At 42.6% G+C, this 24,779-nt stretch overlaps 3 protein-coding genes across 3 annotated transcripts; all 3 read left to right on the plus strand.

The window, feature by feature from the left end:
* The first annotated feature begins 2,876 nt into the window (after positions 1-2,876).
* Positions 2,877-17,430, plus strand: aebp2 (AE binding protein 2). The gene is made up of 8 exons (XM_080757404.1): positions 2,877-3,729; positions 9,665-9,923; positions 10,523-10,630; positions 11,537-11,723; positions 13,941-14,065; positions 14,855-14,922; positions 15,614-15,727; positions 16,478-17,430. The coding sequence occupies exons 1-8, from the start codon at positions 3,101-3,103 to the stop codon at positions 16,488-16,490; spliced, it is 1,503 nt and encodes a 500-aa protein (XP_080613530.1). The 5' UTR covers positions 2,877-3,100; the 3' UTR covers positions 16,491-17,430.
* A 2,275-nt stretch (positions 17,431-19,705) lies between these two features.
* LOC308310906 (NADH dehydrogenase [ubiquinone] 1 alpha subcomplex subunit 5-like) lies at positions 19,706-23,265 on the plus strand. Its single transcript, XM_080757367.1, has 5 exons — positions 19,706-19,765; positions 20,760-20,804; positions 21,688-21,804; positions 22,247-22,312; positions 23,063-23,265. The coding sequence occupies exons 1-5, from the start codon at positions 19,745-19,747 to the stop codon at positions 23,162-23,164; spliced, it is 351 nt and encodes a 116-aa protein (XP_080613493.1). The 5' UTR covers positions 19,706-19,744; the 3' UTR covers positions 23,165-23,265.
* A 552-nt stretch (positions 23,266-23,817) lies between these two features.
* LOC308310744 (endothelial differentiation-related factor 1 homolog) lies at positions 23,818-24,320 on the plus strand (the record flags this gene model as incomplete). Its single annotated transcript, XM_080757147.1, has 1 exon — positions 23,818-24,320. One exon carries the CDS (start codon positions 23,818-23,820, stop codon positions 24,262-24,264), a length of 447 nt encoding a protein of 148 aa, XP_080613273.1. The 3' UTR covers positions 24,265-24,320.
* Positions 24,321-24,779: the final 459 nt, after the last annotated feature.

Genomic DNA, 24,779 nt, shown 5'->3' on the forward strand with positions numbered 1-24,779 from the left:
AAATGGGCAGAGGTCCTTTGACGAATGACTGTGAGCTGAGTTTTGTGGAAACTACCATAGACTTGTATAAAGGCTAGATGGCTCGAAGTCAAGGCGGAGTCTCTGATGTAGTTGGTACATGGTACCTGGTGGCCATCTTGCCGAGGGGCTACAGTACAGTATGTTCTACGGCAGCTCAAACCAAAATAGTCAAGATCTTGACGGATTTACAAACTGGTTGGTTTATTACAAACGTCAACGTGGCTATGATTCAGGACGCGTATCTACTTAATGTTTTTTATATGAAAGTCATATAAAATCATGTAAGTATGTGGACGTCTCTGAAGTATAACAAACCAAACCGTTTGAAAATTGGTCTCCAGTGTGGGTGAGCCATCTAGCCTTTCTTACCTTTACTCCTAAATACCCAAGGACGTATACAGCCACATAATCTTGTCAAATTAACTTTACTGTTTGCAAATAGCGCTGAAACCAGTCCTACTCAAATTGGCCAAATGGGGCTCAATTTATGTGAAATGTTGGGAATCTATGGACCATTATCTGAAATCCCAGTTGAAGAGAAGTTTGTAAATGAAATTTAAAAAAGTCACACCTGCGTGAAGTGAGGGGTGCTCTTATCATACATCATCACATTCCAGCCAATCACAATTGGCATCCTCACTTTTCTGTCCTTACTTTATATCCTCAAGTCCAATCCGTCTGATCACTTGGGGGCCGTTCACACCTAAGTGACAGTTGTCTCTGTGTGTCGCTGTGGTGTCGCGTTTCACCGTGAGCTTCGTCAGGGGCTATAGCTCACGGCAAAACGCGCCGTGCTAATAAATAAGTTGATGATGCAGTAAGTTGTCCGTCTTTGTTCCCTGAGTGTGCAGTCCCTCCCTTGGAAGGTTTATGTCTCTTTTTGAAGTCCATGCCTGCTAACTAGACTTGCACCTCCCACAGGTTTCTTTTTTTATGTGCAGTCCCCTTTTTTGTCTTGTATATGTATATGCAAGCATTGATAAGAGGGGCCAAGGAATAAGACACTGCAATACACAAATAAGCGGGCGCACTTCCAGGGATGAGAGGCGGCTGTCACTCGGCTGCTCAACACAAGGGCCACCCTTCCTGGGTACCAGATGGTACAAGTGGGTTAGGGTTAAGATTAGGTTTAGGTATATCAGTAGTTTTGCTGAGGTTAGGGTCAGCTATTTAAAATGCTCATTTGTTAATTGTATGGTCTTCTTTCTCTCAACTTCAGTGTTCTATGTTTCTATGGCTTATTGTGCGTATTGCATTTTTTTTGAGCGGTGCCTAACCGCTCCAATGACTGGCCGAGTGTGTCTGTCTGTTTGAGGTAATAACAGCTGCAATACCTCTGGGTGACTATATAACTGCAGCCAGCCAGCAGTGCTCAGTTCACGTGTGTGATTTTTCTTATTGCTTGGCCCCATCCAGAGTTATAATATATCTAGAGAGGGGATGAGGAGCATCAGCCCCCCCCCCCCCTCCCATTCACTTCAATGTAAGTTGATCAGTGGTGTTTTGAAAGACCCGGAAGTACCCCTCGAGCATTGATATGATTATGTTCTTGTGGTACAGTGGTACCTCTACGTCACGGATTCATCATCATAAATTAAACCTGGGCCCAGCCCCCGCCTGCAGTACCAGTTTTGACCAGTAGGGAGACAACTTCAACGTTGGCCAGCCGTTCTGGGGGCTTGGCTTGCAGCTATATTATACCAAGTTTAAAGTGCGTTTGTTTCTTTCATGTGGATTCCAAGGGATTCGATTTCCCAAAAGTTGCGTAACTGATCTGACAGTGCCTGTTCCTCTCCGACGCTGATGTACATCACTTCAATGTCCACAACTTCAGTTATGATATTTTGCGTGGTGACTTCTCCTTGCACCAGCCATCCAAATACACTTTCCAGTGCAACTAGTCCTTCATTCAGTCTCTCCATTTTTCTTGTGACCATTTTCCAATATTGGTCTCCGCCAATTGGGACTCCTAATTCCACTGCATCCATCCCTATGATGGGTACATCTGCTATGGGCATTCCTTTTGCTTTGCAAGTCCCTCCTCATCTTTCCGTTTGGCGCTTTATCATAGAAGAGCTCAACTTGGGTGTTTCCAATAAATGGACATCAATACTTTGATTGTTCTTAATATTTCTCAAACGAGCCTTCACTTTCCTGCAGGTATTAAATTCTCTGGGGTGTTTTGGAACCTAACACATACATATTCAACGCAAAATGTTTAGGAGTAATTTAAACAATATGGTGCACTGCACCCTATTGTAAACAAGTGTAATGCTTTGTTGTCTAACTTGTCGTCCATAGTTAACAGTTTTGTATTGAGTTGAAATGAACTGTAATTCTCCATTCTGTTACTTCAATCAATCGATCTCAAATGGGGCCCATGCAGGGCAGGGACCTTAGAATATATTGGCAGGGACCCCCAGCGGGGTCCTTTAATATAGCCACAATCAGTTTAACCACTTTACCCTATTTTTGACTTCTTCAGCTATTCAAAAATATCTGATACAGACACACACTCACACAGTGTGCACAAAAAACACAGATGGGGGTCCGCAGCACTGCAGCAGGATTCCTTGATGAAAATGGCACCGCTTTAAAAAATACAATATAATATAATTATTCGAATACTAATTAAATAAAATAACGGCTTCATGCAGAGAAAGCTCCGCCGGTGTCCCTCTTTTTGCAACGATCGGCTATTTTCGGCGTGCAATCCGGGGGTGCAATCATAGGGTGCAATCGCTACTCTGTGCGCTATCCCATAGCCCGACGGGACGGCCGCGCTGCGATTGATTGGTCAGAGCACCGCCCCGGGCCATGGGACGGAGGAATGTACCATCTCATCGTGTTTGTTCTTCGAACACGTGGAGGCCACGGTGCGGCCGCACAACGTCATCACGTTACTCCTCCCCCTCCACCTCCCGCTGCGTTGCTAGCTAGCGGACAGACACTAGTATACACACACACACACACACACTCAAAGAGAAGGAACGTAAACGGAACACTGCAACTTTTCCAGCAACACGCCACCGCCATCACCCCCCTTCTCCCCTAAAAAAAGGAGCTTTCTGGCCAAAAAATGGCCGCAGTAACAAACGAAGGAGGACCCGAGGAAGATTCCTCCTCTCGGCCGATTGTCGACGACAACGGCCCGGCGGAGAAGGAGGAGGAAGCCGGCAAGAAGGAAGAAGGGGAGCTGCAGGCCTCCCCGCCGCCGCCACCGGACTGCGAAGAAGAGGAACCGGCCAAAGAAGAGGACACGGCGACCGTGCAGCCCGGAGAAATGGACGTGAGCGTCGGCGGACACGGTGCGACGGAGGGAAAGGAGGAGGAGAAGCCTTCTCCTGCTGTCAAAGACATGGTCTCTCTGCCCGAAATCAAGAAAGAGGAGGAGGACAGTGGCGAACAAGCCGGAGGAGCGACTAGTCCCGGCGGTCCCGGTCGAGGCAGCTGGCCGAGCGGCACCACCGAGCCGCCGGGAGAGGAGGAGGGAGAGGAGGGTGGCTGCAACCAAGAACAAAGAGGAGCGGAGGAGAGCGGGTCCTCCTCGCCTCCTCCCGGAGGAGACTGCTGCACAAAGAGCACGGAAAAACCCCAGCATGGTACTGCTGCTGGTGGTGGTGGTGGTGCTGGCACCAAGAGACGGGCCAGCGTGGAGATCTCCTCCTCGGACGGAGAGCCGCTGAGCCGCATGGACTCCGAAGACAGGTTTGTTTGTTTGCTTGCGTGGATTTTGATCATGTGAAATTGTGAATCCATTTAAATGTGTGAGTGTACCATAATGTAACCATTGTGGCATACACTCCCAGTTGGTTCCACCCGCAAAGTTTAAAGCGGATAAATCAAACACCGAGGATTGTACTGTGTGTACCATTAAGATGTTCAGCACTCAGCATCATGGGTCAATGATGACCGCCAGTCTGTCGTTTTAGCACACCGTGTGTGATGCAGCTTCACAATGTGCGATGGACCTAACTACTAGACATGTAGACATTGGACTATAATGCATTTGTTGAGTGCATTATTCTATGCAAATTATTTGTTTTATTGGCTGCAGCATGGTGTGCCCACCATCGGGGATGGTTTTTATAGAAATGTTTATAGAGATGTAATCCCGTGTGATTTAATACTTTGCCAGTGTTTATATTGGAGAGAGATGTATTGCCACTATTACACACACAAACAGTGAGAGAGGGACACATACTCTCACAGAGAGAGAGAGATACAGAGTACACACAAAGAGAGAGAAGTGTGCAGCGTCCACGATGAGTCCATGGCTGGGCACTTGTTGCCTGAGGCCTTTAGGCCACAAGCAGACCAGTCCCACAAAGAACCCCCTAAAGTCTGCGAGGAGGAGGAGGCCTTGATTTATAATCTGTTGTGTGGGCACTGGGCAGTGTATGAGATGCATTAGTTGGAGGCTGTAAAGGTCAGATGAGATGTCAGGGCATAAATATGGTAAGGAGATCCCAGACAAACATGTTGTTTTGTAATGTAGATAATTGACTTTAATGGGGGAGGAGGCTTCCCTCGGTCATCTATCAAGTTGATTTAGTTTATTTTTTATTTTTTATAATTTGTGTCATAACATAGTCTAACATAACTTCTCATCTTCTTGAGTTTTTGGTAAAGCAGGTCAAGAGACTTCACTTTTAGGACATGCACAATAATCTAAAAAAAAATATAAAATAAGCTCACTAGCTGCTGACACTTGACTCTTACAGATCGAAAGTGCCAGGCTAACCTGTCCTAGAGAATGTTCCATTTTCAAATCTTGGATAAAGGATCTTTTCCCCTTCCTCACCATCCTCAACTGAGCTGAAAATACAAATTGACATAGAAATGACACAGTCCACAACTCCACATACATATATTGGGCCAGGTTTCATATTTGGCAATTGTAATACTCTGCAAAAAGAATCAGCGATTTGTCTTCAAGGAGCAGAGTCTAATATACGATGATTCTGCACAGATCGACTTTGGCAGACACTACAGTGCTCATTGTGTACACATCCAGGACAAGATGATAGGAACTAGGAAGTGTCATGCTGTCTGTGAAACTGGTACCTTAACGCCTACGCTGCTTGCTCATCACGTCATCAGTACACAGTGATAGTCGAGTAAGGACCCACTAATGGTCTTATTGTTACTTTTAACACGATTGTTGAACTTTAACCACTTAAATCTATATCAATATTCTTTGAAAAGCAACTGTACTTGGACCACTTTTTCTGTCTACACCAAATATCTTTGCCAAAAAATAGCCAATCTACAAGCTCACACATTGCAGATCTGCTATTCTTTGGCTAATGTTCCCCACAGAATGTACTGGGGTTCAACGGATCCTTTCAGTTAATCCAGGGAAAGTGGCCAGTGTGGTTCAGAACTTTCAAAAGTCACCAGCCAACTAAATTAGATTATTTTCTACAGACAATTCTACAGCTCAGCCAAGCTTTGAGATTTAAAACTTGGTCCAGGAAGATTTTAGATTGGATGGCATTTTGTGTTTACACAGTATATACGGAAGTGCATTGTTTTCATGTTACTGCCCCCACAGACTGCTCAGTCACTGTCAGACGTTATATTGTGTAGTTATCAGTCATTAACTGACACCTGTTATGTTTGACCATGGAGTTGGTATTCAGTTTGATGCGGTAGTTGCGGTATGCTGGTTCTGATGCAAATCATCTTAGTGATTAATAGCATGTTAAAGAATATATAGGCTAGGCCTAGACAGTAATTGATTAGTCTGCATCAGTGTTGCAATTAGCCTGCATCCTTAGACTCACTAAATTGAGAAAGAACACAATTAATGTCACCCTCCCGGAGTCCTGGGATGCAATACTGTACTCGGTACTTTATTCTCTAACATGGTTGAAGTAGGACTCATAAAAAAATGTCCCTGGGAAGTTTGGGAACCATCTAAAAGACCCTTGGGTCCCGCGACCGATTACATTGAGTCGAGAACCTATTTATATCACAGTAAATGGAGATGGAGGAGATGTCCACATTTGTGTAAGGGTCCGATCTTGTACAGTACATAAAGTTTGTTCCCAACTACACTAGATTAAGTCAAATCTGAAAGAAAAACGGTCTCTTTCACAATCTGAAAAGCATTAGGTTTACAAAGAAATCTGCACAATAGATTATAGAAGTAGATTTTTACAATGCATTTTTCCACCAAAGTGTCCATAATGTGGCTATTGTCCAGTGTCCGGTGGCCTGAGAACACCATGTACTCCTGCTGAGGGGACTGAGGCGCATGGAGAAAGTCTAAATGCATCGTCTTAAAATGGCATCGAAAACCGGGGTACAGTCAGAAGCTAGACAAAAACATTTGGCATGCTGAATGCAAAAGTCTTTCACGTTGAGTTGAGTGCATGGGCTACTTCCAGTAGACCATACATAGATTAGTTGATTCAACCCCATGTAACGTTTAAGGCCCAGTTTCGCACATGTCGTGTTAAACCCTGATTTATATTTAGTTGCACATGGGTGTCACACACCGAAAGTAGTAGATCTACAAGTTCAATGTGAGCTTGTAGATTGGTATTTTCAGTGTGCGACACTCGCGTCCAGTGAAGTATAATTCAGATTCAGGCTCAAGTTGTTTTGGTTGTTCTACTCGATGTAATTCTGAATTTGTTGTCATGGCTAGCTCCCTTTCAGACTTCAGATTACCGGTAATTAAATCTGCACACAGTGACCAATTCTCAAAAAAACTGCCAGATTATTTTAATCTGTACTACTGATCAAATCCATTGCTTTCACAGTAATCAGAGAATTTGCTGTCACTGTAACACAGACTATTGAACTCTAATCAGGTTTTCACTAGTTAACCCTCGGCTCTGTTTAAAAGTGAAGAAAATCATAGTTGATTAGTGACATGCTGATTTGTCAATCTTCACAGATTTTGTTATTTTTCTTACCTACCACCAATACCAGTATCTGCGCCAGTGCCTTGTTGTATTGCTCATCGCATTGATTCATCACTAGAACATCACTGATTAGCATGCAAATGTTGGAGACTTTTTTTCTTTACTTTCTGATTTCAGATCATGCTTTTTGATTTCCGCATTCATTTAATGCACCGGTTGTTCAATCATACTGATATAGGCCTACTAGGCCTAGTCACTTACAGTATATTGTTTGCATATTCAGATTCAAAACGGCCTCTATATCTATAATCTCTATATGTCTCAGGGGCATGGAAGTGAGTTCATTGTCGGAACAAGTTGGTGAGTAGCCAACATGGTTTTGATGCTTATCAAGAAATATGGAGTTGGGCTGCAGCATTTACGCATGAATCTGTTTTGTGTAAGCAGTATGGCCGGATGATGTCATTGTTATTTAGTTGAGCTGTGAGTGAGTACACATATCAGGCATTGGAGGTCACCACCACTGCTGGGTTGGTGTTAGGTGGTGCAAGGTGTGATTTAAGGGGTCCAACAGTTAATCAAACATTGTGAAAATGACAAAAGTTCAGCTATTTATTTGTGCACACTTTGTACACTACTGTACAACAAAGCTTAAGTGTGGTTTATGAAACTAATCTATATAGTCGTATATTATATATTATTGCAGTTATCATAGAATAATATTCAAGAAGATAATTGTTGCTGTTGCAGCATGTCATTTAATTCAGTAGGTATACTTCGATGTAGTTGTAACTCCTAAATCTAACACTATAAATGTTCCACAATGACCGAGTTGTCCCGTACAGTAAACGGGGAGAATACAACAGGGGCCGTAGAAATAGTAAATGGTGCGTTTATACGGTGGCACATTTTAGCAAAAGTGCATTACAATGTGAATTTCATTCACATTCACACCGATGGCAGAGAAAATCATGCTCATCAGCATTTAGGGCTTTATTAGGACATTTTGACAGTAACAGGGGGAGCCCGGGATCGATCCGGTAATCTTCCGATTCCCAAGTGGCTGCTCTACCTCCTGAGCCGCTGAGCCCAGAAGAGGAGTATTGAGTAAGTGCAATCGAAAATAAATATGTGGATTAATTTTAAAGTAAAAAAAAACATTATACAATGAATGAACTTTGGATCTTGTCGATAAAGACAGAGTTATTGGTGTCTTTAACAATGCTTTGTTTGTTGGCATCTTTTTCACATCACAGTGACATCACAGTGACATTTACAGACAGATGTGATGACAGTCTGGCTCAGGGTGCTAGAGAGGAAAGATGGGTAGACTATGTATGGTGCTTGAGCAGTTCTTAATTTTAATTTATGTATACAATAAGAAAAAATCAGACCAGTCTGAAGTGAGTGGTGCTGTACTGTACTCGTGTTGTGGTGTTGTACTGTACAAGTGTGTGTGTAACTGCGCAACAGTGACACTTGGGGGTCAACAAACGCTATTTCTGTACTCTGATGGACATACAGACACAGCCAGGAACACACATAGCTGTCTATAGGAGTGGCTAGCACCACTCAAAAAGAAAGAAAATGGAAGTCCCGATAAAGCTCTCAACTACCGTCGTCCCAACTTCCATTACTGCCTCTCTGTCACACTCTTCTACTTGCTGAATGGAAGCATTTCTCCCCTGCTGTGAATTCCGTAGCCCCTCCCCCTACACCTCCTCCCCCCCTCATCTGTCCTTTTACTTTGTCAGAGAGGCTACCCTACGCTGTACGCTCTTAGTAAGTAGCCAATCTACAAGCACACAATGCACCAGGCTGTGACACATTATAAGCTTGTAGATCTGTTGTTTTTGATGTGTGACACCGGCGCACAACTCTCGTATTAATCAGGCTTATGGGACGGAATCTGTTGTAGAGGCAGCTGCAGTCACTCAATAGTAACTTTTGTTTCCCCTCTCTGGCACAGATCAGAGTAGCAGCTGTGTGTGTGTGTGTGTGTGTGTGTGTGTGTGTGTGTGTGTGTGCACTTGCATACACGTCTGTAGTGTGTGTGGGTGAGACTGAGAGACTGTTTCCGAGCTATCACTCTACATTGAGGCATGTTGTCAATGTTTCTAGACTACCCGCGCCCCACACAGTGTGTGAGAATGACCCGGCCATATGGTGACCTGCGTCAGCTCTGCTTGCACACATTTGGGTGCTGCCAGTGCTACTTACGAACAGGGTGGGAAATTAGCGGCAGCCACAAGTCCCAGCGCTTGTGGCTTTGGTCTGTGGCTTGTCAATTTGTTCAAATCCCCAAATTACCCTGACCACAAGTTCAAAAATAAAGACCAATTCTCTGGTAAACATAGAACAGCTGGTCTGGTAAAAAAGGAGACGAGGCTAATGCTATGCCTTCTGTACATACTGCTGCAGTGCTGCAGAAGATGATATAGTCATGTCGTCGCTGTCGGGTATAAACGTTGTGTACAAAAACGTTGCTTCTCAGGAAATGGAAAAAATAACCTGTGTGCCAGTGTATCAATTATTTGGTCACAAGCTGTCACAAACCTTTCATTGGATCAATATTTATAAAACCGACAGACATCAAATAAAATAGCCAATCTACAAGATTGATAGTTGAAATGTCGAGATATAAGCTAGGTTTCTGCCTGACGGATGTTTTTGCCTTAAACCACACCACATTAATCTTACTATTTCCACTCTCTTCCATGTGTGTTTTGGTGTTGTGCATTGTGCCATGGATCAACCACCACCAGCATCAGCAGCACACTGATGGACATGGAGAGCACGGCGTCCAGCGGGCGCTCCACACCGGCCATGATGAACGGAGGTGGCAGCGGTGGCTTGGTCAGTGGTCCGGGCTCCACGACGGGCTCTGTGACGGGGGGCTCCAACTCCAACAAGACCCTGGGGGGCTACACCTGCTGCTGGGACAACTGCCTGCTCCTGTTCCCCAGCAGCCCTGACCTGGCCGAACACATCCGGTCCATGCATGTGGACGGACAGAGAGGAGGGGTCTGTTTGGCTCTTCTTTTTCTCCCCCATAACATATGTTAACGGTCAAGTAAACGCAGAGCATAACGGAAACCAACCAAACCAAAATATATTATATAAGGACGGTGTACAGCTACAGTTATCCTATTCTAGGATCATTCTACCATCAGTGCAGGATATAGACATTTTGTATTTCAATTAATTTAATATAGAGAGAAATGACTAGGTATGTCTGACTTGTTGGACAATGTTGGGGTGAAGGTCTGTTAGTCTATCTGTCTAAAGGCCCGTTTGCACAGCACTAGAACAATAATTTCAATGTTCACACCACAACTATAACAAATACATTGGTGAACAGTATTGTTATTGTTCTCAGTGTGAACTGCCCTTTATTTTTCATTTCAGAGCTTCACTTTGTCCCATATGAAGAACTAGGATTCCGATATTTACATGTTCTAAGAAATAGCGTAGTTTACTAAGTCTAGAGGGTTAACATATTTGACTGATTTGTGTTCTATTTGTGTTGTACTATTCATTCACAGGGAATCCTGAGGGCTAGAAAGTACAGTCGTTGTGACATTGACCCCCTTGCTAAATGTGTGTGTGCCTCTATCTTCCAGGTGTTTGTGTGTCTGTGGAAGGGCTGTAAAGTGTACAACACACCGTCCACCAGTCAGAGCTGGCTCCAGAGACACATGTTGTCTCACAGCGGAGACAAACCCTTCAAGGTGAGATGCCCTCCACTAGCTTCCATCACCCGTCGTCAGTGTCGAGTGAAAAACCTTGCATGTCCAAAACCATTGCTTTTCAGGGGAAGGCGAAATGGAGCCAATGTGTACGATTTTCACCTTTACAAAACCTTTAACACTTTCAGCCATTTGAAATGACCGCAGGGAGCCAGCTATAAACCCTATATAGGCGCCATTCTATTACGGTCGATACAGCCCAATACGAGTAGAGGCGCAAAAACCTTTTCGAGCAGAAACCTACATGTCTCCGGTTTCACCACAAGCAGTAACATGGCTGGCGCGATGCGATCAGAAATCACTGTTTACATCTGAACGCCGGGCGGTTTGGACTAAAACAACAACTTTGGAGTATTTTTCGGAGAAAACAAGCAACAAAGAAACGACAATAAGTGGGTCCTTATGGGAGGCGCGCGCATTGTTCCTCACGATGGGAGCGTGGGTGCTGTCTAGCAGCCTGGGCAGCACGGAAGGTTAGTGTTTAGCTTCGGCTGCATGGTACTAATATATCCCTTACTACACACCGTCTGACGGGTTTTGCGACCTCCGGGGTTAAATCTTAACCCGTCATCTGACGGGTTGCGAGGCAATCTGGCTTCCATCGTGTTATTAAATAGCAGATCTACAAGCTCACAACGCTTTGCAACATGTATCAGCTTCATGTTTATAGTGTTCCAATTTCACTTGTTTTAATCTATCTATGAGTTCTCTATCCTGATTGGATAAAATGTGTATCCCGAGTTCCCGAACTGAAAATAGTAATTAATAAATCCATCTGTATATTACCTCTCCATCTCTCCAAACCACTCGGTTCAGGTTTATATTTCACATTTTAGACTTCCATTTTAATTTAGCTGGTACTATGTTGTCCCCTCTGTTCTCCTACAGTGTGTGGTAGGGGGGTGCAATGCGACCTTTGCCTCACAGGGGGGGCTGGCGCGCCACGTGCCCACCCACTTCAGCTCCCAGAGCTCGTCCAAGATGGCCAGCCAGGGCAAGGTGAAGGAGGAGTCTCCGTCCAAGGCGGGCCTCAACAAGAGGAAAAAACTCAAAAATAAACGTCGGCGCTCCCTACGTATGTATCCGTCACTTTTTTGGGTTCCCCTATGTATTTTCTATCCCCACAAAGACCCATTTTTGAACAATCAGGCTTTCTTATGATATAGGGGTGTTCACGTAAATTCACCTCGGAAACGAGCCGTTTGATTTGGTCGTACGGTTTACGTCAGCGATATCGCCCTACTTTGTATAATCCCTCCCCCTCTTCAGTCTTCAGTTTCCTTTTTCAGTTACTTTTGTTTGCAATGTCTGCCATTGTTACTCACTCGCAGAGCGGAGTCAGCGACTCAGCCGCCTAAAAACTCTTTCCCATGGGAAAAGGATACGGGGCTCAGTGTTGGGGAGCGGACCGGTGGGGTATAGGTGGAGGGGGCGTATTGGGAAGGAGTCCAGACAAACGCCACCTCTCTTGCCAGACGAATAGCGACACATAAGCGGGGAGGAGCAGTTGAGACACACACTAGCCGCTTTACAACCATTTTTATTTAAATATAGATTCCCTGTCAAATCTCATGATTGCACCAACATTGTCCTTGTGCAGTCATTAGATTGTGCCGTTTCAGTAAGATGAGATAAGTTTGTCATTTCTGGAAGAGGGGATCACACACTGACAGTGCAGTCCTTCGTGGTATATTATATATATATATATATATATATATATATATATATATATAAATTGGACAATGGTGTTGGGTTGGTCTTGTGTACGTTCGCATTATAATTCACAACTTGCATTTTCACATGTCTGTGACTCTGAGATGTAGCTCTCGCCTCTAAGCACAAACCCAACGTCAGTAATGTCCCCTTTACCCACCATGTCGCACAAGCATGAACAACACCTACCCACCCTCTGTGCATTTCCCCCGTCTATCCCCCGTGCAGATTTACATGGTCTTTGAGCTTGTAGATCGGCTATTTTCAAATGGACGAAATGTATATAGAGCTGAAATGGTTAATGCATCTTTTGTAATGATTATAATCAAAATCTACAAAGATTACTTTAGTAGTAACTAAAGTTTTCAAATGAGTGTAGTGGAGTAAAAGTACAATATTTGGATCCAAGATCTAGTGAAGTAGAAGTAAAAGAATTGGAAAAATGTACTTAGTTACTTTCCATCACCGTCTGTTTTAGCATCATTATAATTACGCAAATATGTGGGAGGGGAGTAGCTGGGATGAGGGTGTGGCAGAGAAAATAATTTGGATATACATTTGCATAATGTAACACAAGCCACCATGAAGCCACCTGATCTCAATTTCTTGAGCTAATCGCTATTATTTTTGCATAATGTACAAATTAATCTAATTTACAAGCTCACAATGTTGTGAGTGTGTAGCTATTCCGCTATTTGAAAAAAATAAATGTTGAAGGTATACAATTTGTAAGTTAGCTCTACTCATTCAGCTACCTCACAAAGCTCACCGTTAAATCCTTGGTGTACTGTCGGTTTAATTGGCTCAGAAGAGTGTACACATGTAACCATGTTACATGTGTACACTCTTATGAGTTTCATTAACTAAGCACTAAACCTGTTAGTTGAGTAAGAATTCCTAGATTGTGAATGTAATTTTCTGACCATCTATTTAAAGGATGAGTGTTCATTTTTTCATTTGCTGCTTTCTTTCATTTTAGAGATTTTTGCTCTTTTTGACAGGGGGGCGGGGGCATTCGAGCATGTGGCTAAATATGTACTTTTTTAGAAAATGTTATGGTGGTTTTTTTTATTTATTATTTACTATAGTTCCAATAAACCCCAGGAAATTACATCTGGCGACAGAAGATCACAGGATCTACTCAATGTGAAGGTAGCCTACTGGGGGAAGGCTTATACTGTGTGTATAGGCTCAATATGTCAGTTTGTCTTATTCGATAGATCCTGTGATCTTTTGTGGCCAGATGTAATTTCTTGGGGTCAAGTAGGGCTATAGTAACGCCTTAACATTTTGGGGAGAGAGAGAGTTAAAAAAGACACGGATGTATTTGATACCACGATGCTTCTTTTTGCAGTCTTGATTGAAATGCCAATGTGATGAAACCAATTGTACATAACTCTAAAACTCTGCGTTTTTAAGAAATGTTGATTTCCACTTCCATACTTGCCTAGTCATGCCTGTAAGACAGCATACATGAATGTACTAGCTCAGACCATACCTCACACTGCTTCTTCTAGATGAGCACTTAATTATTTCGCCCACCCTGACCTTGCCTCTTTTGTTTGTCTGTTTTGTCCAGCTCGACCCCACGATTTCTTTGATGCCCAGACCATGGACGCCATCCGTCACCGAGCCATTTGTCTCAACCTGGCTACGCAGATCGAAGGCCTAGGCAACGGACACAGTGTCGTCTTCCACAGTACAGTGCGTTCACACACAGGCAAACGCACATACCATACAAGTATACTGTTACTGTTAAACCACATCCTGTACATATACACACATTAGAAAATATCTATTCTGAAAAATAAAACGGGTATCGATACTCTACTTGTCCTCGCTTTGGTGGCTGGAGACATGCGCCAGCCCAGCACATACAACACATGATTACACACGCAGCCCCTCCTCCCCTCCATCCCAGTGATTGATCACTGAATTTCCTGAATGTCCATGATCCATGCTGAATGTTTTCAAGCCGTCATATGACAGATCTTCCTTACTTGCTTGCATCTCATATAATTTACTGCCAGTTTTAAGCTGTGGTTTCCTTGGCAGATATAGCAAAGCTGGTGTTTCCCCGCTCTCGTATGTGATAATTAACACTGGCAGGATCTGCATTTTGCAGAGTTGAAAAGGATTTGCTGGCTAATTGCAACCTGGGACTTCTCAGGTCGAGGAGGTTGCTGATCAATAGGATCAAGAATAGGAAAGATCTTGGCATGGGGGAAGGATAGAATCTGCTTCATAGGGGCTTGAGAACGAACCTGCTAAACATGAAGATTCTCTGGAGAAGATGTGTCTCTGGAGAAGATTCTGAAACTACTCCGCCATCCGTGGTTTTAAACTATTCACCGATGTTCAGAGGTCATTTCTGATTATCCGGTGATCGTGATTGGAACATTGGCGTTTTCTAGAGCAAAGATTTGCCTTATTTTAGCTCTGTAGCATTAATGTGTCTATAAGTAAATGTGCCTCACTGATCTTTCCATGCAGGTAATAGCCAGGAGGAAAGAAGACTCTGGAAAAGTGAAGGTCCTCTTACACTGGACACCTGAAGACATGTAAGCCAAGGCTCCAACTAATGATTACTCTCTTGGTGATTATTCTATAGATATGTCCAGCTTTTGGTGTACAGTATGTGCACAAACTTGTCCTACACAAACATTAAATCCCATTGACAATGAATGGACAATTTTGTGTGTTTGTGTAAACACAAATGTTGCTTAACACAAACATTAAAGACGAATGTGAGGATGCAAATTCTGATTGGCTGGAATGAGATATGTGATGACGTATGATAATAAGATCGCCCATCATTTCACATGGGTGTGATTTAAGAAATAATAATAATCGAGAAGAATTTTTCCCCACTTCATTTTTTTATGTCAGACATATGTCAGAATTGACTAAGCTCAGTCGGTAGAGCTCTCGCCTTTGGACCACAAGTTCATGGGTTCAATCCCAGGCACTGCCAACTCAGCGTATGAGTAGCACAGCCTGGGTGTGGCATGTCGTGCGGCAAGTAGTGGGAGCTGATGGTAGGTGTGGCACGCCACCTCATCATTCCATCTCCCAGGGGTCTAGCGCATTGTAACAGGGACAGACTCCTGTGTGTTACCGACTGATACTCACAAAAAGCCACTCCTGACCTACTTCTTCTATTTTACAGTTTATGTTGAGCGAAAATAGCCGATCTACGAGTTCTGTTATTTTCTATATTGTGTGTGATAATAACACATTCCTCTGTCTCAGTCTGCCAGACGTGTGGGTGAATGAAAGCGACAGGCCACAGCAGAAGACCAAAGTGGTGCATTTATCCAAGCTGCCTACAGACACCACTGTGCTGCTCGACCCCAACATCTACAGGTGTGTGAGACGGTGTTCATTTCGTAGACTAAAAATATGACCAAGAAATGTCTTTTTCCACTGGCAAATGAAATACAAACTAAGCTATGATGACTAAGACTAAATATAGACAATATAGTCAAGTTTATTTTAATATAAAAACTTGACTAAAATGTTAGGGAGAGTGGAGAAGATGTCTAGTAGAAGACAAGTCCTTTTATGTTTGGTTGCACTATGACATTAGCAGATCTACAAGTGCACAAAGCATCACGCTGCGACACGTGCACTACCGAATCAACCCCTCCGTGGGCTCAGGTGCTACACCAAATCAAAAGTCCCCATGTACACGTGCTTCGCGTGTGCGTAACACAATCAAGAGTGATACTTTTTGCTAGTAGTTAGTTATACTAGTTATAAGGCTGCTCACTGACACCGGATCAGCTATTTTTGAGTCTCCTCCCACTGAGTGGTTAAGAAACTGTTGGACGACCAAAAGCACTAGCTGGGGTTCCTGTGTTGCGTTACATTGAAATTGTTGACACATGAATATGGTTTAGACGGAAGCAACAGCTGTACCTATTTGAAATAGTCTCGCACAGGGCCTTGCAGGCTGCGGGCCCTGGTGCTTAAGTTACATTGTTAATCCGGGCCCGTAGGTCGGGTATTTTCAGTATGTATGTAAGTGTAAAATGAGGCATTACGACGACATCAAACCTCTGGCATAGGACACTTCAGAAAGTACCGGAACAAATTTTATTTATTTTTTCCCAGGATGTTCTTCTAATGAGGTACTGAGAACGTACCAATGTCACATCCTGCTATCTCGACGAATGAGGCGAGGCCCCTCCCACCGTTGTCCTGCTTCCTTCCCGCCGCTCTTCCATCATGACCGTCAGATGCCCTACTTGCCCTATCCCACCAAGAACGACGCACGTCTCCTCGTCAATCATTTTCCCTTCCGTGAAAAATCTCAAAATTTATCTTACTGGCAATTGTTGGAGGGGGAAGTGTTGCTTCTATGTTTTAGGTCAGTGGTTCTCGAAGTGAGGTCCGGGGACCCGAGAGGGTTCCAGGGGGTCCCCAGTTAAATGATTGATAATTAGGAACCAAATGGACTCTTAACAGGTCTGTAACTCTGGTAGTGTACTACAAATGGACACTTGACGGTCCATTTGTACACTTTCAGAGTCATGGGGGTTCTTGAAAACAAAAGGTTTGAGAACCACTGTTTTAGGAAACGCTACTAGACTTGAGAGCTAACTGAAGCAAGGTGTAACTGACGATATCGTAGAGACCTAGAATTTTTTAGAAAAACCTGTCTTTGTAAATACTTTTGAAGATTTGTAATATATTTTTGTACTTGAAATTTTACTGTAATGTAGATAGTCCTTTTTTCTGCCAAACATTTTTTTTAATTAATAGATAAATTGTAACCACATTGCGTGTGCGTATAGTGACTGGTCTTTTTTTATAATTCTCGCTGCTTTTCCATGTATTTCTTTAAGCAACAGGTCATATTCTGGCACCAAAACTGGATCTCTTTTTTTTCTTTTTTTTATCAAAGCACTGGTCAGAATTCCAGGTCACATATGAACCCTGTTTAAGCCTCGGGTGAGCTGTTCAACACCAGTGGGTGAGGCTTGCTTGCAAGTTAAAACTGTTCCACAACAGCGAAAATATCATGTTTTATTTTGATTTCTTAATAAACATGCGACTGACAATTAGCTAATACTTTTCCTTCCTGCCATCGGAACTTAGTTAGTTCATTACATTAGTGCCTGTAATAATTTTCCAATGTATCCCAGTGCATTATGGGATGGGGCCAGGAAGGAACTACTGGATATGATATGAGGATATCGGTCAAAGCCGCAGACTGAGGCCCAATGCTATGGACTACCATCCCCAACCTCCTGTGACGAGTGGGATGGAATCTCGCTGCTGCCACTTTCGACGGTAAAGTAGTTTTGGACCGCGATGGTGGCGTGCCGATCGAACTAAAGCGAGCGAGTCGCTGTGACGAACGTTGTGAAGTTTGCTTGAGCCGACTCGGCGTTGTTCGAGTTATGTCCCGATAGGCACATAATCGTAAATCATGTTTTGAGCATTGCCCCAACTGCGTTTTCCCCAATTGACACTCAAAGGCCTACTGGCCAGTGACCAACCACAGCACGTCTTTTCTGTGACTTTCGCAAACAATAAAAACAGGCTTTTGTGAACATGGTTCATTGTACATACAATATATGTGATAGGAAGGTAGCTTTTCAGTGCATGAGAATAATATGCTCACATCCATAACTCTGTTGAGCTTCCCGTTGTACCGCCTCCCGCACCGACACTGGCTAACTTTGTGTCCCTACGTTCCTGCCTCTGATCTGCTCTATCGCAGCTAGCCAGTGTCGGTGCGGGTGGCGGTACAATGGGAAGTCAAGGAAGGAAGGAAGAGAGAATTTCAGACAGCCAAAACGGGGGAAAAAAAGTTACTTAACGGCATCTGCTCCAAATTAAAATTATTCCACATTTCCATTGTCTCCTATAGCAGTGTTATGCATCTTGAAACATCTCACGACCACTTAAGCGGAGTGCAGCACGGCCAGAACGGAGCGCATGTACAGCTGTGTACCATAGGCAGTGGAATAAATGCTAAGGGACCCTACGGGTGAACGATGAAAAGAGCTCAACCGGGGGGTTCCGAGAGGGGCTATGTTGAGCTCTGCATCTGCTTCTTGGGGCTAAAATCCATCTATTGGCTCTGCTTCTGTCTAAAGCCTGATGTGCCCTGTTGTTTGATTGAAAATAATACATTTTGGACGCACTGCAGAGTATATAATTTAGGCCTGAATGTTGTAGTGGATGTCACCTTCACTCATACTGCCTTTAATAACTTTGATCAGGGCGATTGACCACATTCACACATTTTCTCTTACAACATACTCCCAACCCTGAGTGACATAAGGGCAAGATATTGCCGTTTTTATATACTCAATGAAGCTGTGTGCTCTTGGTGTGCGTTTCTGTTATCTAAAGTATGCTAACAATAGGCAAATATGGAACAGTATTACTATTTCACTCCACTGTTTGCCGTCTGTCTGGGTAGCCTTTTGCATGTTAGAGCACAGAGAGTAGAGACTAGTGGGTATTATTGTCACTCCAACTTTGAATTCTGTCAGTACAGGATGTTAAACCTTTGGTTATATATACACGTATAATTGAGTGACCATTCTCAGTACAGTAGGAAAAGTCAATTGATCAATCCTATCCCAGATACTATCCGTGTGTGTGTGTGTGTGTGTGTGTGTGTGTGTGCGCGCGCGCGTGTGTGTGTGAGTGTGTGAGAAACTTTGTGAGGTAATTATGCTCTGGCTTTTTGAATAAAACTGAAAATGACATGCAAGTTGTTTTGTGTCTCAATGTTGCTGCCTATGATTGTGACAACATTTTCCATATACAGAGTTAACTGACATATTTAAGTCTGACATCGTGGACTCCATATATGGATTTGCCTGAGTCATAGTGACATAACCGGGGTGACATTAACACTAGCAAACGGCACTGTAATCTAAGATTAAACTGATGACGATCCCCATAATCGACAATCTCCAAGACATCATCTTAAAATTCCAGAATTCAGAACCCTCCGTTCTAAACCTGGTATTTGGCCATACAACCTAATTAATCCGATAATGAAGCAGGTAGACATGATGCTAAACCCGTCTTGCTATAGTGTTGGTTCAACAGGTGGCCCCTAATTTCTCCAGCTCATCGAGACTGATACACAATGAGTATTTGCTTGGTTTGCCAATTTCCATGCAGCAATCATCACAATCATCAGCTTAAATGTTATGTTTTCACTTCAGTTTTTCTGCAAGAATCTCCTGATACATTGACAACCGGTCAATACTTTGGTATTTTTTATTATAGACCGGCTGTTTAATAGCCAAAATAAAAACAGCCTATTATTTTGGCTTACGTCGTGACTCGTGCGACGAAGTCTATGCAGACGTCATATTGAGGGGCCGGAACAAGTGGACATAATCAGTGATGGCTGGATTGCTAAAGAAGGTACACATGGAGGTCATGCTATTGTTTTGTTTTATACACTGTACGTATGCGTATTTTCAATACAGTGAGTCGCGTAAACTGAACTTATTCTGTATGATAATCATATGGTTATATATCATTAATTTATTGGTAATCTGAAAGCAAATCGGCGCAGGTCGTGTTAGCTGGTATGCTAGCACTAGCTAAAGATAAACAACATCTTTCACTGTTAATTTTGGCTTTACTTAAAATAATAGGCCTACAAAAAAACTGGTTTTTATGCGAGGACATTTGTGCAAATCGTCGTGGATAATGTCAAAACTTTTTTTGAAATGTAATAGAATGGTGCTTTCTTGCCATACATAAGTGTCAGTGTTTATGTTCTGTTGTGCATAAATGGCTTCTCAAGGCTTTTGGATGGCCATTTTAGGCTAATGGGAAGCGATTATATATTTTTTGAAGTGCAAACTCTGCTGCCTGAATTGATTTATCCACACTCACAAATCCAGGTTGTATGAGACTTTGACCTACAGCCTGTATCTGAGCTGTTCGATTATATAAATGACAAAGTTATACCGCAATCGTTAACACAAATATTCTGTATTTTGTCATATAGCTGCAAATCTGCAATCAAAGTCTTAAACAGGTGTTCAAAATGTTTTCCTGCTGGGAGTTGGTATAGCCTATAAAGCAGTAGGCTCAGACCATTTTAATTTCAAGGTCTGAGCCTTCCAAGGTCTGGGCCTTGGAAGTTGCCCAGGAGGGCAGATATGACAACAGACTATGTGAGCTTGCCTTGTAGATCTTCCATCTCCACTACTTTTTGAGAATGTTTGAAAATATGCAAAACCTCAAGGCCCAAAAGCCAAACAGAAATGGAATTTGTATTCATGCTCCAGTCCAGTGTTCAACGACAGAAACGCAATGAAATTGATAATCGCAATTATTCAACTTGTGTTGAGTTTTGAAGTTGTTTAACTCTAAATGTTTGTCTTTCCCTGCTTCCCTTTTTTAGACCACAGGTCTGGTGGGCCTGGCCGTGTCCAAGAATCCTCATGAGGTAAGAAAGCACTCCCAGTGAATACAGTCTCCCCAAAATGCAGGACCCTGTGAGACCTGGAAACGCATCCATGTCACTTTAGCGTTTAACCACTTTATTACCATCATTATTTTATGCTTTAGCTATTGAAAAATATCAGATATACAAGCTCATAGCGCATCACCGGGTGCCACACTATGAACTTGTACATCTGCTATTTTTGAAAAATTAACTCAAGTCTTTGCTTATTGGAGGTCCCTGGAACAAAATATTTTGAAATGAGGGTCAGTGGCCAAATTTATATAATTGCATCATTTTAAAACCTTGGTGAGCATACAGACCCCCACAATATGTGTAACTGTTTTTAGATCATTTTGAAATTGGTTTTAACTTGTTTTAGTTTTAGCTTTTTATTTGTAAACATGTACACTGTACAGTAATTCACTTGTATACCTTTGTTTTTCTTTTCCTGATCTTCTGATGTAATGTGATGGGTTTTTTTCTATATGATTGTATTGCTCGACACTGAATATGAGTTTGATTACTCACTAATTTTGAGAATTAATAAAACTTGAATGAATATGATCCCCACAAAAGGGAAAGATGATCAATTATTTAAAATGATTATTGATTATATTGCTGAATCAATTAAATCGATACATTTGATTAACTGTTGCACATCTAATGATATTGATATTTATTGATGCAGCGCAACAGAAACGGGCACTTTTAAGTTAAACTGGAGCTAGTTTGGTTCATCTAGATTCGTCTTGCATGCAAATTAACATTACTGAGCCCATTGTGCTCCTTGAATCTTTGCATGTTCAAACGTGGACCACAAGGTCTCCGATGTGAATACTTTGATCATTTTGGACACCTTCAACCATGTTTGTGTTCACCACAGCGCCTGAGGATTCTGTACACCAAGATCCTGGCATCGGTGCAGACCATGCCTCAGGACGCCGCCTACAGAAAGTACACTGAACAGCTGACCAACGATCGCTTCCAACTCGTCAAAACGGTATGTGCCAATGTCACACTAAGTAAAATAGTTAACCACTTACTTAAACCCTTTAGTCGAGACTATCAGACCTGAATTTGCTCTACTCTCTTCTACACACCAAATCGCTTCGCCAGTTACAGTACATTGCGATGCGAATGTGACCTTGCAGATCAGTTTTTTGGCTAATGCCCCTCCTTCCCTGAATATGGATGCAACAATCATTAATTTTAAGGCCATCTTATAAAGATACAAGGTCCACAAAGTACTGTGTTACAAGTATAGACCGTGAATCTCATAAATTGTACAGAAATATCAATTAAAAACAACCATAAGACAGACTGCGTTAGTCGTGCTTAGCGCATGCACCCTCCAGTTGATTGTTGGTAAAATCATTTCTGTTTGAGAGAGTTGAGTGAACAGATCAGATTGATCAATTAAGTCTCCTCTTATCTATTCAAAGGAGCAGGACGTTGGGAAGCTGGAGCAGAAGATTAACTGTGGTCAGATCGAGGAGGTAATTTTCCAGGTAGGTCACTTCTCACTGACACCTCAACTGACATACCTGATCTTCTATTGTCTGCATTTTTTGTTTCCAGTATTTAACCCATTTACCCATTCTGGGCGGGAAGTGGGAACCCCTTTTGGTGTTTTAAGCATTATGTTATGCTTTAGCTGTTGAAAAATAGCAGATCTACAAGCTCATAGGTGAACTCTATGAACTTGTAGGTCTGCTATTTTTGAAAATCGTGAAAATGTGGCGCACATCTTTGAATATATATTCTTTCAGAGCGAACGATTTTAACTCAAATATTTGCTTCTGGGGGGTCCCTGGAACTTTTGAGATGGGGTTTGGCGGCCAAATACATATAATTCTTGGGGTCCTTGAAATGAAATAGTTTGAGAACCACTGACATAGAAACAGGTTTTTCAGAAAACTGTCATGATTTAGAAGGCATTTGTAGAATCGTCCTCCGGTCTAAATGGGTTAATACCTGAGGCCGATTATACAAATGCCTTCTAACCCAGTAGTTCTCGAACCTTTTCGTGCCTGTTGTCAAGGACACCCACATTTATATATTTGGCCACAGACCCTTCTATCTGAAAATGTTTTGTGCCAGGCACCACCAGAAGACTTGGCTCGCTAAAATCTAAAAAGACACGTTTGCTATACAGAAATACCGGAAGATATTTTGTTTCCACAATTCAGTGTTTAAAATATAAATATGTAAACTGTATGTAATCAAGCCCTTTTTCCTGTTGTGTCCTCCCGTTGCAGGCAGAGTGTGAGCTGGCTCTGTCCAGAAAAATGTCGGAGTGGAAGCCATGGGAACCACTCATCGAAGAACCCCCTCCCAACCAGTATAAATGGCCCATCTAAACTGATATTATTTATTGTAATATTATATATGTTCACATGTGTATTAGATCCATGCCATACTTATAAATAAATGTACAAATATACATAAAATAATAATTAATTTTGTCTTCATTTAAAAATCAAAAGAAAGCCTTAAGGAAAACAACAATGTTTCCTGATATGTTGTATGGATGTTATTTACATGTTTACAACAATACAACCGGAGGTCTACTAGAATAATAACATTTGGCACATTTTAGGACATATTCCAAATTAGATTCTTAAAGGACAATCCTGTTTTGAACGACTGGATATGGTTAAATGATTCATTCGCCAAATGGATGTCCACTGATAGATTGTGATGACTTTTTAATCATGTTTTGGTAACATGTTTATCCCTTACATAGTCACTCCAACACCACCACACCAACTCCACACTGCACAGTAGCAGTTGGAAGTATCCGTTTTGTGTGGAGGTATGTCTTCATGTCATCAATGATTACTCATGCACTATGATGTCATTACACTACTACAGTGATGTCACAGTGACACAAAGGGGGCCTTTATAACTTGGACTAATAGGTGGATTTTCCAAAAAATAATTTCTGTGACAGTATTAATACTCTATTTAGCCTCAGCCATTGTTACACAGTTCTTATTGAATAACGTGAAAAATGTCAGAATCCGACTGGGACACCGTGACCGTCTTGAGGAAGAAAAGGACGGCTGGTTCCGCCAAATCCAAGGAGGCCGTTACCGCTGCTCAAAGACGCGGCCAGGAAATCGAGACAACAATGAAATGGGCTGCAGGACAGAACAAGCAGCACGTTGTGACCAGGACCAATGCAGCCAACTTGGACGGCGAGACGGAAGAACTGCGTCACACCAAGGTTCCCCTGGAGGTGGGCAAGGTCATCCAGCGGGGAAGACAGGAGAAAGGCCTGTCCCAGAAGGACCTCAGCACTAGAATCAACGAGAAGCCTCAGGTCATTGCTGAATATGAAAGTGGGAAAGCAATTCCAAACAACCAGGTCATGGGTAAGATGGAACGAGTCCTTGGGCTGAAACTGCGTGGGAAAGACATTGGCCAACCTTTAGACTCAATTAAATCCAAGAAGTAAAGCTGCCCTCCACCCCCTCACCATTTTTACCTGAACCCATTTAAAGGTGTTTTCACAATGCATGAGGATGTCTGTGTGGCACTGGCATCTTGTACAGGACACTCCAGTCCCGGTGAGCCAGCTGTCCACTTTTTTTCTGACAGAGGCAGGAAATGTGTGTTTTTTTTTTAGCGGTGCTAGCTGCTCCAACATTTGTCCAGTTGTTTTCGTCTATCCAGCATGAGAATTGCCCATATATGTTCATGTGCTGTGCACATGAAGTAGGTCGGGACCGACCGACTTCAAACCTTAATAAACGTAACTACTTCAAACTTTAATTAAATTAACTCATCCTAGGCATGCACGGTTCACTCCACACTGAATGTGACTTCCTTAAATAATTTATTATTATACATGATGAGGGAAGAACACGACCTCACAAATGCATATAGGCCTAACGCAGGTTAGGCCCAAGACACAAAATATTTTGCCTTCAGCTCCTGGGACCCAAACTTACAGAAATACACTAATGAACT

The sequence above is a fragment of the Protomyctophum bolini genome (genome assembly GCF_963924005.1).
Source record: "Protomyctophum bolini genome assembly, chromosome: 23".
Taxonomy (NCBI): Eukaryota; Metazoa; Chordata; class Actinopteri; order Myctophiformes; family Myctophidae; genus Protomyctophum; species Protomyctophum bolini.